The following is an 18,999-nucleotide window of genomic DNA, read 5'->3' on the forward strand; positions in this document are numbered from 1 at the left end:
TAGCTTTAATATTTCATCATATGAAACCTATAAACCATAGTTCTTTTTTCTATTTTATGGTATTTAATATAAATCATATTTATATTAATTCCTCCAATTAATGTATCTAATACATCATATCAATTATATCACATATAATTGAATTTCCTCTTGTTAATTTGAATACTTCAAATTAACCCAAAATCTTATTCTCAACTTGAACCCATTGAGCTACCAAGGGGACCTCATGGACTTGTAGCTTGAAGCTCCAATGGTACGCGAATAACTTATTAAACTCTTTAATCACGAGATCCACCATCTGTTAATTATTGGTCACTCCACTAAAGACCGACAGCGGCACTCTTTGCGCTACAGATATATTTCTATGTCCATATGACCAATCAACAGTGCGATGACCCTTCACAAATCGCTCGTAGGTACAACTAGGCCAATTCACCGTTTTGCTCCGTGTAGTTACATCATACCACCGATTTCTCTAATGAACAATAAGTCAAAGTCCTACTATGATTAAGTCCTCTCGGGCCAAGAGAGGGTGTGGCCACTATGTTCAAGACCCAGAATCAGCCCTTGAGGGAGCAATTTATCTATTTACCCCTACTTCGGGGAAGGAGTGAATTTCATCTTGTGTAGCTGAGTTCCCAGCTTCTCAATTAGATGAATCCCCAAAATGGTAGGCTTGTTGAGTTGGCAATTTGGCCTCTATCACCCATACAAATCAAAGGACTGCCCTCACAGGCAGGAATTCCCAACTCACTCAGAATTAAGGTCATGTCACCTATGGTCATTTTAGTGAAATGTAAGTCTCAATTATCAATGGCGTTATATAAAGAGACTAATCATTTCGTAGTCCAATCTTATACAAACTCTTTGTATAGGATACCCCGCTCGCATGTCTCCACATGAATGGTCAGGATCAGACTATTTGTAGCACTTTACAACATTTGTAACATCTACAAAGCATGTCGTATCCGTAGTGTCACTAGGATAAGGTATCCCTCCTTTATCTTTATAATACAAGCCATTTAGATTATTACTTAAGGCATGATCCACTTGTATATCTCCACATACATGCTTAAGTTACATAAATAACCTTATATCTTAGTTTATTGGATTGAGTAAATGCTTATAAAATAACACTTATTTTATTAATGACAATATGTTTATAAATTACGAGTCTACCAGGAGAATTAGGACATCAATCCCAACAAGTGATACTTGGATTAACTTATTTTGGATATATATATATATATATATTTAATTGTCACATGACAACTTGTAATAAGACACCAGTAGTTACCATAAAAATAGATGCAATGAGATGCATAAATATTTTGGGTTCATATGTATGTCGATTGATATATCAGTATATCACTTAAAAGTCCCGATTGATTTATTTATTACTTAGTATAAATTAATGTTGCATCTCGATGAGACTCGTAAAAACGTTGAAAAATCCTTATAAATAAAAAAAAATCAACAAATATGTTATATTTTTTAAGAATTAAATCATTAAATTAACCAATTGATGTAGTACTTATATGGTTTAATTTTAAAATTTCAAAATTTTAAGAATAAAAAATGGCAAAAGGGAAATTGCAGAAAATGGAAAAATTTAGGGATCTTTTTAATTTATGTAAAAAATCGGAAATAATAATAATTTTGGTAAAATGTATGCCGCTCATGTGATGTCCACTTTTATAATACTAAATTTGCCCCTAATATGGTCGACTAACAGCATGATTGAAAACAGTGTAATTGTTATATCGAACATCAATTTTGAATAGACATACGGTGTAAATGGGAAACATCGGTCATGAGATTTCAACAAACAGATTCAAGAGAAAAAGGTGGCACATTTTTTTTTTTTTGCCAATTTAAATTTCGAATTGGCAGTTTAATATCAGATTTGATTTGATATAACCACTTTTCGAATTTATTCAAATGAATCGATCTCTAATTTGTACATCACTATTTTGATTTTAATTTATACTAGATCTTCAAATTCGACATTATTTTTTAATTTTGTATTATTTTAAATCCGCATTAGTATATTTGATTCCGACTAAGATTTTATTCATAGTTTTATATATATTATCATCAAACAAAATGTATATTTCATTCAAATTTTCTCGTTTTCCATTTTTATCACGTTTTATCACTTATCATCTTATTACATTATTATATCATTTTAAATTTTTTATATACACGTCGTTTTATCGATATTTAAAAAAAGTCGGTCTTTTTTACAAACAAGTAAGTAGTCAATGTTTCAATCTTTTTTTTTTTTTTTTTGCTATGACTTTACAACTATTAAGGTTTCCTTTCGACCCTAAATGAGATGAATGTTCACATTATCATGATTATCGTGTAGTTGAGACTTATATTACATCAAATTCGCCCTTCCAACAATTTGTTGAATATATTCAAGGTAAGCTTTTTTCGTCTTCCAATCTCTCTGTATCTTCTTTGACATTGTATTGGGATGGTTCTAATAATTCAAATCTTATTCGGATTGTTGAAGATAGGATGTTTTGTGACTGATGTTAATTTTATCAAATTTTTCCCATAATGATTTATGTGTAGTTGTTGACACCGTATTATCTAGTACTTTTGGAAATATAGTGTATTTGAATAGTTAGTTAGCATAAACAGACCATTTGATCCAACAGTATGATCGCAATGAAATAATTGATTTCCAAGCTTCTAGAAATACAGTGTATTCAAGTAATGAGTTACCTCGTTCTCACTATTGATCATTATTAGGTTTTTGTTTGCTTGACTTTTCCCATCAGTTATTGTAGCAACCTTAATGGATCACTGACTTTAGTTTTTCTTTTCTTTTTTCATAACTTTAATTCTTCTTCGAATATATTTAAGGAGTTGATTATTTTTAAACTTATTAGTTAAAAAAGGGCAATAAACTAACATTTCATTTCTATTTTGAAATCCTAAAAGGTTGGGGAATATATTTGTATGCCAAAGATTTATTTGGTTTGTCTAAAGATTTGAAATAAAATATTATTTTGAAACAATTTGGTAAATCTTTAATTATTTATGAAAAAAATAAATATCTCTATACATTATATCCAAAGATTTTTGTTCAGCACTTATTTCTTACCTTTAATGGGTGGAAACAATGTATAGAACAGATTAAAGTGCATGGACGAAAAGGAAGATTGTATGAAGGTTTTCCCTACCTATGAAAAAAACTTGTGGTACTATTAATTTTCTTCTCTGACAATAGAGATTGGTTGGAGTCATCCTTCCACTTGCAAAAGGATCAATTTTGAAGTCTCTTGCAATAGGATCAATTTCGATGCCCCTTGAATAGATAAACGAGGTTTAGAGAAGAATATACATGAGAAGGTGAAAGTTCTGTCCACGATTCACAGTCACTTATCTCGCGACAATGGAAGGGATTCTTCAGTCTATTCATTAGTATTGCTGCAATGGAAAGGATTATCCTCACGATGAGCAGAGAGATTTTGTGGTATGTTGCTTGGGTAGAGAGGTTTTGTGGTTGGTCGTTCGAAAAAAAAATGATTTTGTTCTTCACGATTCCGGTGTATCTTGATTTCGGCTGAGGAAAGTTGAAAATCCCTAATTTCTTTTGTTGTAGGATTAGAGTTCTTTGTGTTTTTGAGATATTTTTTTGTATTTTGAATGCACACTTCGGTTTGTGTAACAATCATATCAGGCAGGTATAGATTTGAGGCTTGGCAGGCTGCATCATTTACCATGGTAATTGTTTTAGTTATAATGTATTTGTTTTTTTTTTTTTTTTTTTTTTTTGAACGATCTAGAAACTCTCCAGCTTCAATATGTGAATGTTGGGTCTTTTATTTTGAGTGAAGGTAGTTTTGACAATTTTACATTATCATTTTTTTATTAGTTAATACGCTTTTCCATTTTCACATTTTTAAAAATATTTTGCCATTTTTTCAAATAAAATCTTAAATTTTGTCATTTATCGAAACAAAACGGCTTCTAACCAAGGCTAACTTATCGTCAATTACATTAACTACAAGATAAAAAAAAAAAGATTAAGGTCGCGTTTAGTAACCATTTTCGTTTTTTGTTTTTGTTTAGCGACACTACTTCTACCTCCAAATTTCTTCATCTCACCGATAGTTTAAAAAACCAAGTCAAATTTTGAGAACTAAAAAAAGTAGCTTTCAAAAAATTGTTTTTGTTTTGGAATTTAGCTAAGAATTCAACCATTGTACTTAAGAATATGCAAATCTTTGTAAGAAATATGGATGAAATGGGCTTAATTTTCAAAAACAAAAAACTAAGGTTCCGTTTACTAACCATTTTGTTTTTTAGAATTAAGCTATATCATCCATATTTTTTTTTTACCATGATTTACATTTTTCTTAAGTGCAATGATTAAATTCTTAGCCAAATTCCAAAATCAAAAACAACTTTTTTAAAGCTTTCTTTTTTTTAGTTCTCAAAATTTGACTAATTTTTTAAACCATTGGTGATTAGTAGATAACAAAGGAATAAGTTTGAAGGTGAAAGTAGTATTTATAAGCTTAATTTTAAAAAATAAAATGATTATCAAATGAGATTTAAATGGTTAACAAACCAAGTTAAGATTTTTGGTTGCAAATTATTATTTTTTTCATGAAAGAAGTTGAACAGCGCCAAAAATCCAAAAGAAAGATAGAGATAAAGACAAAGTCTAACAAATATACTAAAGAAATAAAATGGTATTAAATTAAAAAAAATTAAAAACATGTTATCAACATTTTTAATATCAAATTCATTATTAATGATCTACCCATCATCCTAGCTGCTACTCAAATTCAATTGATATATATATATATATATATATTGTATATATATGTATAGACTTGTTGAATAAAGATATTATTTAATTTGGAGAGTCCAAATTGGTATAAATGATACCAAAGATTATTTAGTATCTAATCATTCAAATATTGAATTATACTTAAAGGGAAAATAATTAGATTTAAGGAAAAAGTCAAAGCTATTATGGAAAAACATTTTCTTCACATCTTGATCTTAGAAGTTAGAGTAGTTTTTATTGTTCTTTTTTAGGGAGACATTTTCCCTCTTCCCTTTATAATTTTGATGTTATTAGTGATTAATAGTTTCATTAATATTGTTATAAGTGATTGGGATATAATTGGCAAAAACAGAAACAATAAAGTCAAGATTATAGCATGATTTGGACCAAAAACGACAAGAGTTAAGGTTGAGTCTCATGGAATATCTAATAAGGTCGGCCCAAGGGATCATCTTAGGCTCAAAATATAGCTGAAAGAAAGTATGCAGAAAGTCGATGTTGACCCTAACAAAATACCAAACAGGGTACACCTCTCGCACACCCCAACCTAGTGAACCAAAGGATAATCTAATGTAGCTCTAAAACTTTAAGGCGGAGGGCCTAGGTCAAGGACACCTATAAATACATTATGATAACTCGGAAATAAGTGCATTATAGTACTCAAACTCCCTACTTGTTACACGGTTACATTTCTGACTTATTGGAACTTCTATGACAAACACCACCTCGTGTACAACTCTTCTCATTTTGCAAGTCAAATTCTTTCCCAAATTACAAATTTAGCATTTGATATCACATGAAAGTTAGGTGCGTTTTTCCTGTCTAAATTTTGGTATTAACGATATAAACATTAGTTTAGTTGTCAATTAATTATGACTTTTGGCCAAATATTTTAGATTTCTTTTATCATTGGATAATGTTTTTGGAAACTCTATTGCAACCACTATAACGAACATAAGTCAACTAGTACATATATATAGTATGTCTTAGCGGTCCGTGGTTCAACTTCTCTGTTTTTTATTGTACTTAACCAAAAAAAAAAAAAAAAAAGTCTAATAGGACCTCTTTTCTTAATTGACATTTTAGGAATATGACATTTTTTTTTTATGAATTTGAAATTATGTTTTGTTTTCAATTAATTTACAAATCACTAATTGTTCTGAATATCTAATATCCAGAACTGATGAACTACTATTATATTTAAAATTAATCACATTTCAGTATTTTAGTAGCCAAATCAAAGATGAATAGAAACTAGAGAATGAGAAATTTGGTATCATAATGCATAACTAATGTAAGATTTAGAGTTTTGATTATATATCCATTAGTATGTAAAATTTCGCTTTTGATTTTTAAAGTCACTCGAAAAATACTTTTAATCATTCAAAATCAATTTTAATATTATGAAATTTATGTTTAAAAATATAAATTAAAATTAAATATTGAGTTAATTTTGTATGATTAAAAGTGTTTTTTCAAGTGATTTTAAATCAGACAATTGATTTTAACTATTTTAAACTCACGTTATTTTTTTCTAAGCTTTTTGTTCCTATTTCATTTTGATCTTTATTTTAAAATACTATATATTTTCTATAAAAAAAATCTCTAGAATTTCAAAATATTTCATTTGAACTTAAATACCAAAGAATGGTTTTAATTCTTTACCATTTAATTTTTTAAAAAAAGAATTTTAACAAATTTTCTAAATTCATTTTGTCTATTCAAGTAAAGATTGACTCATAAGATTAAAACATAATAAATTTTCAAGAGAAGTAACAATCATAATCAAAACATACTTCAATTGATTAAAACATAAATCTCTTATAAAAAAATTCAGAAAATTACTAAACTAATAACAAAGGATTAGAAACACAATTTTAACTATAATTGATTAATAAGAAAAATATTTCTTTTTTAACATAACTATATTAAAATAATTAAAAGTTTAAAATATTCTCCCTTTTCCCTCTAATTTTCTATTATTTTATTTATCTAACTAAATCTAATGTTGGAAAAACTTTATAATGTGATATACCAAAATAATTAGCACATCCTTGAATAATGATGTGACACATTTTAAAATTGTTCTTATATCTATTTGTACAATAATAAACCTCTCCCTCATAAAAACATAGGTGTAATTTGTCATTTTCTTCTTAATAGTATTAGAAGGGAGAATTTTTCTAGATCCAACTATGTGTTAAACATATTTTCCATATATGTTAGAGAATAGAATTTTCAACAATAGTAAAAAAAAATTACTAAGAATTAACCCGTATCTACCGTTTTTTAAATTTTGCAAATCTAGCCAAACAAAAAAGAGTAAGCCCAACACAAAATTAGAAAGAAAAAAAAAACGTTTAAAAAAAATGATCTTTTTAAATATAAAAAATATTTAAAATATTTACTCTTTATAACAAAAAATTTTAAAAAGTATAAATACTTTTGAATTTTTTTCTATAAAATATAAATATATATGAGATTTTTCTATTTATAAGAATTTTCATTAAAAAAATATGGGTCAGATTCTCTTTCAATATACTATACATTTAATTTTTATTTTCTTTCAAGTATATGAATAAATTAAGTGATACTTTATATCTTTTGATATATATTATTAGTATTGAACAATATATAAACGACTTGAAATGATTAATGTTTTTATTCATTATTGTTATACTTCTTAAATACTAAAATAATTGAAGGTCCAAAATTTTTCCACGGTTTATATGTGATTGTTGATTGAATGTTGATTGTTATTAGATATATTGTTGATGCTCTCGTAATCTTACTTTAAATACTTATTAATTGATGTTTGATATACCCGTGTCTTATATTTGATATATCATTGATACACTTAAATATCACGCTGATAAAATAAAATAGATATGTTTTACTTCAAAAGTAAGTTATTGATTGAATCTTGATTGTTGTTAGATATACTGTATACATTTGAAATGTTGAATGGTGGTAGATATATTATTGAGAAATAAGTATTTACTAATCGATGTTTGATACACTCATGTCTTATATCTGAATATATTACTAATACACTTGAAATATTTAATTTGTAGGGTTTGTTGCCCTATTAGCAAAAAGAATTATAAAAATTATGTATGTGTCTTCACTTTTCTTGTTTGCAAACAAGACAAATAAATTAGTCCAACCCTATTAATTGAATGTTGATTATTGTTAGATATACTGTTGGTGCGGTTTGAACGTCCATTGGTGTCAGATATACTACTGATAGACTCATGTCTTAATTCAAGTATGTAATAATTGATGCCTGATACACCAATGTCCTATATTTTGTATACTACTGATATATTTAGAATATCATGCTCATAAAATGAAACACATATGTCTTATTTTAAAATAAATTATTGATTAAATGTTGATTGCTATTAGATATACTTCTGATACACTTAGAATGTTGGCTGATATTAGATATATTACTAATGCACCCATGTCTTACTTCACATATTTATTGATTACTCATGTCTTATATTTGATATATTGCTCTCACACTTGGAATATCGTGCTTGTAAACACACACGCGTTACTCAAAAATAAGTATCTAATTGAATGTTGATTGTTGTTATATATACTGCCTATATACTTAAAATGTCGATTGGTGTATGATACAATCATGTCTAACTTCAAATATTACTAATTAATATCTGCTACACCCATGTCTTATATATTTTGGTTCTTTGAACTTTGAATCATGTTCTATTTTGGCCCTTAAATTTTTTAAAACGTTCATTATAATCTTTGAACTTCTAAAACGTGCTTACTTTGGTCTCTACTATTAAGATTTTTTTAATTCTTAAACATAATGGTGAAATGACTAGTATTATTTTGACGATTAGACTGTCAAATAAGTTAGTTATGTTAAAAAATCTAAGGTTTCAATTTTTATTTTTATTTTTTTTCTGAAGAAAGGGTTTCAATTTTAAATTAGGTGGTAAAACGATTTTCAATAGGAGATCTCAAAAGTCATTTCTCGTTCAAGATTTTGGTTGTTCATTATTTTGGCACGTTAGTTATTGATATTTTACTTCATCTTCTTATTGCTCAACTCATGCTAGATGCAATTTCATCCTTAAATAGATTTCATCTCTAAAATGTTAACATAATCTTAACAATAAAGAATAAAATAAGCATTTTTTAAAAGTTCAAATACTAAAACAAACTTTTTTGAAAGTTTAGAGATCAAAATAGAATATGGTTCAAAATTTAGGGATCAAGATAGGATTTAAATCATAAATAAATGATTTTTTTTAATTGAAAAAATAGAAGGAAGGAAGAGAGATGTTGAATCAGAGGCGTATGCAACTGAAATAGCCGTGGGAGTGAGATCAAATTGACTCATTGAGTTAAACACAAATCTAACCATGGTTAAAATCTAACCCTCATCCCCAATCCACTCTTTCTTCTATAATTACAAAAATAGTAAACTTGGATGTCTATATTTTTATCGACAATTCTACCTGAATTTTGTAAAATAAAATTTTCATTATATCACTAAAAATTATTAAACATACAAATAACGAAATGTCTAAGACATTTTAACTTGTCTAAAAACTGTAAATTTTGGTTACAATTTCATTCATTTTTTTAAATTTATATTTGTTTCATTTCAAATATCTAATTATGTTTTTCATCTTTGTTAAAGAAACACTTGAATTAAATTTTTGGTCAAAATCTAATTCTAGATGCAAACACGTGTAGAAAGTAAATAAGAAAATATATAAAATTGCAGGTAGAAGAAGTGTTTATAAGCTTAATTTTTTAAAACCATAAACTAAAAAGTAAGGTTTCATTTGGTAACAGTTTGATTCTCAGATTTTAAATTTTGAAAATTAAGTCTATAAACATATCTTTCACCTCAAAATTTCTTACTTACAAAAGTTTTTCTTTTTAGAATTCCGATGAGAATTCAAGCTTGTTTAGTTAAGAAAGACAGAAAACCATTGTAATACATATTTGGAAATAATTTTGAAATTGTTAAAATCATAAAAAAAAAAAAAACTTCAAATTTACCTTTAATCATTTAAAATTAATTGAGTATTTTTAAAAAATATTGATTAAAAAAAAAGAAAAAGGTTAAAATGGTCCATATTTGGTGTGATGTGTGTGTGTGGTACGGAACAAAAAAAATAAAAGTAATGCTGACGCGTGTTTCCTTTTGAAACAACGCGTTTTCTCCTTCTCTACCGCCCTATTTATTCTTCCCCACCCATTTCCCCCTTTTCTTCCTCCTCACTCTTCCTCTTCCTCTTCCTCTTCTTCTTCAAATTCTTCCTTCAATGGCTTCCTCTGATAATTTCCCTACCTTCCTCAACCCCTGGCCTTTCCGCTCCACCTTCCAAGACCCATGGATTTCCGATCCTTTCTCCCGTGAATCCCAATCTCTCACCAAAGCCCTCCACACCTCCCTTCTCCCCTCCGATTCCCACGCCTTCTCTTCCTTTCTCGACCTCATCTCTTCCGACTCCGCCGATCCCACTCCCACTGTTTCCGGCATCTCCGCCGGAGCCCCTCCTCCTGACCCGGACACCGCCGCTGCTCCTAAACGACAGAGGACCACTACTTCAACCATTCCGCCTACTGCAGGCAAGGGCTCCAAGCGGAAATCTAGGGCTTCCAAGAGAAATCACACCACGTTTATTACCGCTGACCCGGCGAACTTCCGGCAGATGGTACAGCAAGTCACTGGCGTTCGATTTGGTAACTCCCAAATTCAGATTCCGGCGGTGGTTAAACCCGAGCCACAAAGGGCTTCTGCTCGTTTCGCTGTGTGCGGCGGTGATGGACTTCCGACGCTTGATACTTCGGCGTTTTTGCTTAACGGCCACCACCAGCAGAGCTCCGGGAGTGGATCTGAAATTACTCACCCTGGCCCACTCTCCTTTGGGCCGGACTTGAGCTTGCCCAATAACGGCCCAATTGGATCGGATTTTGATACATTTTCGTCTTTTCCCACTCTTGAGTCGTGGAAGGCAGTCCTCTGATCCTGGGATGGATAATTTCTTTCTTTTCTTTTTTCTTTTTTTAATTTTATTTTTTGGAAATTAATATTTAGTATTTTTTTTTTTTTTTTTTTTTTTTTTAGTGGAGGATCTTGAGGTAGTAAGATGATGGGGATGGACATAATGGGTTTTTTTTCCTTTTTTTTTTTTTGGGAAATTAGTGGTGCAATGTAACGGTAAAAATAGTAAAAATATTAATGCCTACTCTTTTTTCTTGCAAAGAATTCGAAATTTTAATTCTTTATTTGTCATTATTAATATTATTTTGACAACGACGACGCATTTGCCTCTTTGACTCGGTTTGGATTTCAAAAATGGACCGAAGCTTCGTAGCATTGCCATTATGGAACAAACTTAAAGGCAGATTTATGGATAAATTTTATCCGCTAAAATAAGTATAATTCAATTGACATTCTCTAATTATAAATGTCCTTCCAAAAAAACATGCATTGGAAAATTGTTTCAAGTTCAATGCTTTTATTTTTAACTATAAAAGGTATAATAATAAAATGAAAAAAATGCAAACAAAACCAAAGTCAACAGACCAAAAATATATATATTGAAACTGTACTCAAGAAGTATTCTAAATTATGGCTGCAAAAATAGCCCAAAATATTTTGGTGATATTAAATATTTGACCCATTGACTAAATCTCCAAATTATCTTTAATCAAATTCCCTGAAATGGGGTTGGTTTGTTTATATAAATATTTAGTGGAATTGGTTGGAGTTTGTTTCAATTCTCATAGTTAAAAAAAAAACATTATAATATTGTGAAAAAGAAAAAAGAGAAAAAAAAAAAAAGAAAAAAAAAGAACCTTCTATTTTGAATTATTCTCGAAGGTTTTCATTCAAGTTTTATTTCATATAAGGTCATGTAAATTTTATGATAAAATATTTTTTTTAGTATTATAAATTTGGTTCTTAAATTTTGGGTTTTGTTTCAATTTAGTGTCTAGGTTTCAAAATGTTATAATTTTATCTTTGGGATTTGAGTTTTGTTTCAATTTGGTCCTTAAATTTCAAGATTTTACTTTTTAAAATCAATTTTTCATTAAATACTCACATTCAATCATTAACGTCAATTTCTATTAAAAATAATTATTAAGTGAAATGATTAAAAAAAATAGTACAACTTAATTAATTATAGTTCTTTTAATGACTTTTAATTTATTAACCTAAATTAATATTAAAGACAGAAAATGAGTATTTAGTTAATAATCGAGTTTAAAAGTGTAAATCTTGAAATATAGAGACCAAATTAAAGCAAAACTTAAATGTTAAGGATAAAATTGAAACATTTTAAAACTTTAGAACTAAATTGAAAGTAAACTCAAAACTTAATGATTAAATGTGTATTATTTTAAAACCTAGAGACTAAATAAAAACTAGACCAAAAAGGTATTTTTCCCTACATTTTGTACTATGGTACATGGAGTTTAAATTTTGTTAAAAAATATCTATTTAAAGGTTGTATTATATATATATATATAATAATTACAACTTTTTAAAATTATAATCAAAGGATTGATAACACCGTGTTGAGGTAATATTTCATACACACACACATGCACAATAAACGTACCAATTTTTTTTATTATTTTCTTGAATTTCTTGCGCAATAATCAAATTTTATAAATATATATTTTGTATAACATACCATTCTAACTCTTTAGTTCTTTTAAAAGTATTACTTTGAGTCGATGCCGATTAAAAAAAAAATAATATTTAAACTTCTTGGAGTCCACTCCAACCACATACTAGAAACAATTCAAAAATATTTTAGAAAAAGAGGAAAGACAAGAAAAGTATGTCACAAGAAAAAATATGATTGAACAATTAGGTGAATAGAAAAACAATCTACAATGCACTCAATTTTTTTATAAAGGAAATGACAACAACATGAAGTCTTAAAAGATTAAAAGTACCATATTATTGTATGAAATTTTATAACATACTATTAATGAGATGTTTACGGTACTAAATTGGTTATTATAGTCAGTGAGTTATAATAGTTTGTAGGTTATAATATTCTGTGTTTCGAGTGCAAACTATTTTATTGTGGGTTATAATAACTTATGTTTGAGGTGCAAATTATTTTAGTATGGATAAAAAATAGTAAATAACGTAACAATGAGAAAAAGAGATGATGAGTAGGAATTAGTAAACACTCTAAAAAATAGTAATTTGAAGTAGTAATATTGTAGTTAATAATTGGATCCTCAACCATAGGATGAGTTATAATAATTCAATCTATCCACTTGAAGTTGGTGGCCTAAACACAGTGTAAATATTATATATAAGATCAGTTAGGTCAAATAGATTTAATTATTTGAATTTAAAGAGATTAACTACTTAACCTATATAATTATTTTACGTAAAAAAGATCATATAGATGATTAATTGATTTCATTGCAAAGTTAAATTAGATTTGAGTGGAAAGATGAAAAAGTATGGATTGGAAAAGTAAGCATTTGGCTTTTTTGTTTCTAGAAAAAAAAAAAAAAAAAAAAAAAAAAAAAAAAAAAAAAAAAAAAAAAAAAAAAAAAAAAAAAAAAGAAATGAATGTATCCAAAAACGTCCAATCAAATGTTGTCTCTTTTTACCTTTCATCTTTAAAGCGTAAATTTTGGAAAAACCAAAAAAAAAAAGGGTCACTCGCTCTCAATCTTCATCTTTCATTGTGTTGTAAAGGAATCATATACTTTGTAGGGCTCAAAATTTAAAGTTAAGGATCCAAATTGTTAATCTTAATGGGAATATGATTGTTATATGGGTGAGTTTTTTAAAAAGAGAATTTGTAGATCACGACAAAATTATTAACATCTTCGATTTATTATTTTGATCATCTCAAACAGTTGATGAAACATTTGAATTGACTTGATAAGTTTCAATAAAACACGAAGTGATACTAAATGTGAATTAAGCTACTTTTTAATGACAACTAGATTAGATTTGAAAATGAACTAGCTAGGGTAAGAAATGCTTACTCTCGGTAGTGGATCGACCTATATTACATCTTGAAGCCTATAAAACTATAAAAACTACATACGACATCTTATCATGTCACAATTATAATTGACAAATGATTGTCTTGCTCAAGTTGATACTCAAGCAAGATCCTGCATAGGGTAGTTGTGAGTCGTGACCTACATCACTTCACATACTAGACTACTTTAAACCTCATTTGATAACCATTTGTTATTTACTTTTTTTGTGGATGTTTTCAAAATCAAAACCATATTTAAATAGTTTTTAATTATTTATTATTTCATTTTTATTGAATTTAGCTATGGATTCAAATATTTGCTGTTTGGAAATATCAAAATCATGTAAAGAAATTATGAGATAACAAAGTACAATTTTTATAAATGCTAAGACTAAAAATTAATTTTGTGGGAATGAAGAATTAAATGAGGACAATGTGATGGAGATGGAAACAAAAATGGGGACAAAATAATTAAATGGAAGGTGAAGATGGAGATCAAGAAGTTTAATCTTGTCTCCATCCTATTTTATGAATATCCCTAATTTTACTTCATAAACTTTCATAAAAACAAAGTGTCACGTTCTACCAACATTTATTCATCTAATAAAAACTTATCATAATAACGTTTTTATATATATATATCGTATTTTTACTAGTAACGCATTAAAAATTATAAAATTTATCATAAAAATAAAGTTTTTAGAGATACGTAGAGATCAAATCAAACTAAAGTTCAAGCATAGAGATTTAAGGTTTTTTCCCTAAACAAAAGGAGACTAAAGTTATAATTTGAGTATTAATTTTTCGATATATAATACAATATGAATACTAATGTGATATATATTTAGATATAATATATTACATACGTCAAAAAGATGCCAAAACTTATCCTAAAACTATTGGCTTTTTGTCACGTACCAATGCAAAAGAGATTCTCTTGAGAAGTACTTTCCCCTTATTCTTTTTATGTTTCCAAAAATATTATGGGCTTTTAATTAATAAATTATTATTATTATTATAAAACATCCCACTTGAGCAAATTATCTATAATTTTTCTTCTAATTTATCATTTCTTTGAATAGTGGAAGATGTTGAAATTTACTAGCAATATAAAAATGGATATGGTGTTTATTAAAAGCAAGAGGGTGACAAAAAGAAATGTACAAATAATTTCATAAAAGATTTTACAAAATGAAAAAGTTATCGAACCCAAAAAAAAAAATTATAAATTTTTATTGGAGAGTGCATGAGAATACATAGTGATCGATGTCTTAGAGATTATACTTGTTTGATACTAAAATTTAGACAGAAAAAAATATACTCGATCTTTATGTGATAGTAATAGTAGATTTGTAATTTGGGAAGATAAGTCAAAAAAAAAATTCGATATTAAAGTTAGAGATGGAGGATAGTAGAATGGAGAAGGCTAAAATATACAAAATACTCCTAAACTTTGTACTTTGTGTCAAAAATATTATTAAACTTTCAAAAGTTTCAAAAATACTCTTAGACTTCTAAAATGAGTTTAAAAATATTCTTACCGCTAGTTTTGGATGGAAAACGTTTATGTTTTATGTCAAAAATACCCCCAAACTTTCAAAATTTTCGAAAATACCCTTAAATTTTTTTATAAAAAAAATTCAAAAATACTTTTACTGTTATATGAATAGAAATCGTTAATACTGTTTTACTTCTTTAATTTTCATAGTTTTTCTACCATTCCTTCTTTAATACCTTCTTACTCTTGTATTTGTTAACATTTATTTATAAAAATTAATTAAATAAAATAAATTACATACTTCAGTTCAAGTATATGGACTATAATAAGAAGAAATGGAATAAATGAAGCATTAAAGGATTTTAGGACTTATTTTAACAAAGTTGTATGTTAGTAGTTGAGTGTATGTTTAAATACATTTTTTTGTTTGACTATTTATTATGTTTTAAAGGGAGACTTTGACTTTGAAATTTTGTAGGATTTTATGATTTAACTTAAAATTTTGGTAAGCTAAGAATTGGAAAATTAAGAGAAAAATAAAAGTATCTATATGAAAAAATGAAGAAATCTGTATAATTTATTTTAAAATTGAATTTTTTTACTAGATTGATCACCATATTAATGGTATGAGAATTTTTATTTTTTTTTAATTTTAAAGTTATTTTTTCAATGAGATATTAACGGTTTGTGTTCATATGCTAACAATGAAGGTATTTTTTTTTATTTTTTTTTAAAGTTAAGAGTATTTTTTAAACTTTTGAAAGTTTAGGGGTATTTTTTATATAAAATTTTAATGGTTTCCATCCAAAAAGGGCAAGGGCATGTTTAAACTCTTTTTGAAAGTTTAAGGGTATTTTTGAAACTATTGAAAGTTAGGAGTATTTTTTTACACATAATACAAAGTTTAGGGGCAGTTTTTATAATTTAGCCAATGGAGAATGAGTCAAAAATTCAAGTTCCATATGAAATTACCTCGTATGGAGTTATAATAATATATTTAGGGAGAATGGTATAAAGTTTATCTTTTCCTATTAAGGTTTATTCTTTTTTTCTTTTGAAGTAAAAATTTTCACATTATTAGGCCCTCTAAAGGCAAATTTGGAATACAATCTTTCTCACTCAAGTGAAGAAATACAACGGAAAAATTATTCGTCAGAACAATCCTAATCTTATCTTGTTAAGATTAAGATGAGATGAATATTTCCTTATCCTACCTAAGTTAAGATTAGATTCGATTGGATCAATAATTAGTTGACACCTGTAGTTATTTGATCCCAAGCCCATGTTATCATATATTTATCTTCCTGATTTTTTTTCTTAGCCAACCTTCTATCCATTTCGTTAGGTCCAAATTCACCCATAATAATATTAATTAAGACAAGAAGGGATGACACATTACATTTGTCAGGCTAAGGTGTTTTTCAAGTTAGACGTGATTAAATATATAGTTGGGCTCTATGATATTTAGTTGATTCAAAACGTGAGTTAACCCGAACAACAATTTTAATTATTATAATTTATTAACGAACGAGATCATTAGTTATAGTATCGCGTAAATGGAGTTTCTATAATAATTAATTAATCATCTAAGGGTACAAATTTTTATTAATTAATTATTTATTTATTTTAAGTGCAAAAGAGTTCACTCAAAGTCAAAAAGTTAAATTAAATAAATTGGTAGCTAATGTGTTAGGTAGTAGGTGTTGGCTGACTTTGGTCTACAAATTACTTATTTAGAAAAAAAAATCAAAATATTTATATATTTGTTGTTTTGAAGGTTTGAAGAGGTCTAAGAGGCAATCTTGGGCAATTTCCCAAGACACTCAAATGCACATGGGCTTGCTTCTCATCCTTTGACCATTTGCATTTTTATTTTCCCAATCTATTTTATTATTATTCTAAACCATTCAAATTCTTTATTATTGTTTTCAATTTTTAATAAATTTAAATAGAGTTTAAATGAAGACAAAAAAGGATGAGGTCAATCTCAAATTTATGCGAAATAATTTATTTAAAATTAAAGGAAAATTTTTACGGATAAAAAAAATGTCAAACTATTAAAAAAAATATTGATAGACACTTATAGACTTCTATCGACATTTATCAATAATAGACTTTTATCTGTTTCTATTATTGATAAACCTATCAGTCTCTATAAAAAAAGATTAAAATTTTGCTATTTTGCGTTGATAGTTTTCATTTTTTTTTCTATAAAAACTAAACCAATGTTTTAAAGTCTAAAAACCAAAATAATACACAAGATGAAAGTTCATAAAATAGAATTTAAACTTATCTTCAAATTTATTGAAAACTTAATTTAAAAACAAAAATTAGAATAACCAATATTTATTGAGTTGATTAAAATTTTAAATTTCAATAAAATGTGCAACTAGTTATCTAAAAAGATAAAAGAAAAACCTTTATTAGTCCATCTTTAGGCTTTTTTTGGTGTTTTTTTTTTGTTTGTGTGATCAACATTCATTTTGCTTGATGTATGCAATAAATTGTTGTAATATTGAAAAAAAAATGGCTACTATTTTTTTTTTTTTTTTGAGTATTTGTTGTCTAAATTCATTGATTGACTTTTAGGTATTTTTGTGTGACTATATTTTTACAAACATTCTAAACTCTTCAAGTAATAATAAATTAATAAAATGATCTTTTGCACATAATGGTCTGAAGAACCTCTCAAATAAAGTTTCAAAGACCAACTCTTCCTAAAACCTCAAAGATAATATATACTATGCTAAAATCAATTTAATTACTCTTCTACTTTTGAAAAATTAAGGGTGGTTTAGTAACTATTTAGATTTATTTGGTAACTATTTTATTTTTTATTTTTATTTTTAAAAAATCAAGTCTATTTTCTCTCAATTTCTTAACGATTTGCATCTTTATTAAGTAAATAGGTTGAATTCTTAGCCAAATTTTAAAAACAAAAACAAAATTTGATTTAGTTCTTGAAAACATCGATAAAATGTAGATATCAAAGTAAGAAATGTAGAGGTGGAATGGATGTTTTTTCAAAAGCTAATAACAAAAAATAAATGGTTATCAAATTGGGATTTAGTTTTTAGTTTTTATTTTTTGAAAATAAGTCTATAGATGTCTTTTTCACCTGGAGATGTCCATTTAACCTATCCCAAAGTCTATATATATATCTTATTAAGTAGCGATTATGATATATTGTTGTAATATTTAAATTTTAATTTTAAAAAATTATGAAAATTAAACATTTTAATCATATATTTGCCAGAAATGAGTGAGATATTTAACTATTTAAGAGAAAAGTCTTTGATATAGTGATTTAAGTTAATTAATTCTTTTTGTAAATAAATCCAAATGAGGAAAAATATATGTAAGAACTCGATCCCCGCAAATTCCCGACGGAAAATCTCCACATGGAAGGAATTTCAGGGGATGAATAATGAAATAAGTAGCAAGGACGGAGACAGGAAAGCCATCTCCAGCTCCACCCCGTTCCGTGGACATCTCTATGTTTACCTCTAAATAGTTTTTAAACATAGTTTAAAAGAAACCTAGACAAAAATAAATAAATAAATAATCATCTCTCTTATTTCAACTATATCTTAGATGTTAAGAACGATGGTTTTAAAATGAGACGGACCATTGACCCAACTCAAAACACAACATTAAAAATA

General features: G+C 27.2%; 1 protein-coding gene across 1 annotated transcript; it reads left to right on the plus strand.

The window, feature by feature from the left end:
* Positions 1-10,061: 10,061 nt before the first annotated feature.
* On the plus strand, positions 10,062-11,072 carry LOC120089950 (calmodulin-binding protein 25-like). Its single transcript, XM_039047397.1, has one exon. The coding sequence runs from the start codon at positions 10,129-10,131 to the stop codon at positions 10,831-10,833; it is 705 nt and encodes a 234-aa protein (XP_038903325.1). The 5' UTR covers positions 10,062-10,128; the 3' UTR covers positions 10,834-11,072.
* Positions 11,073-18,999: the final 7,927 nt, after the last annotated feature.

Source organism: Benincasa hispida, chromosome 11, assembly GCF_009727055.1.
Source record: "Benincasa hispida cultivar B227 chromosome 11, ASM972705v1, whole genome shotgun sequence".
NCBI lineage: Eukaryota > Viridiplantae > Streptophyta > Magnoliopsida > Cucurbitales > Cucurbitaceae > Benincasa > Benincasa hispida.

Bases quoted from the DNA above. Each gene is read 5' to 3' on its own strand.
- LOC120089950 (XM_039047397.1), top strand. From the start codon at position 10,129: ATGGCTTCCTCTGATAATTTCCCTACCTTCCTCAACCCCTGGCCTTTC.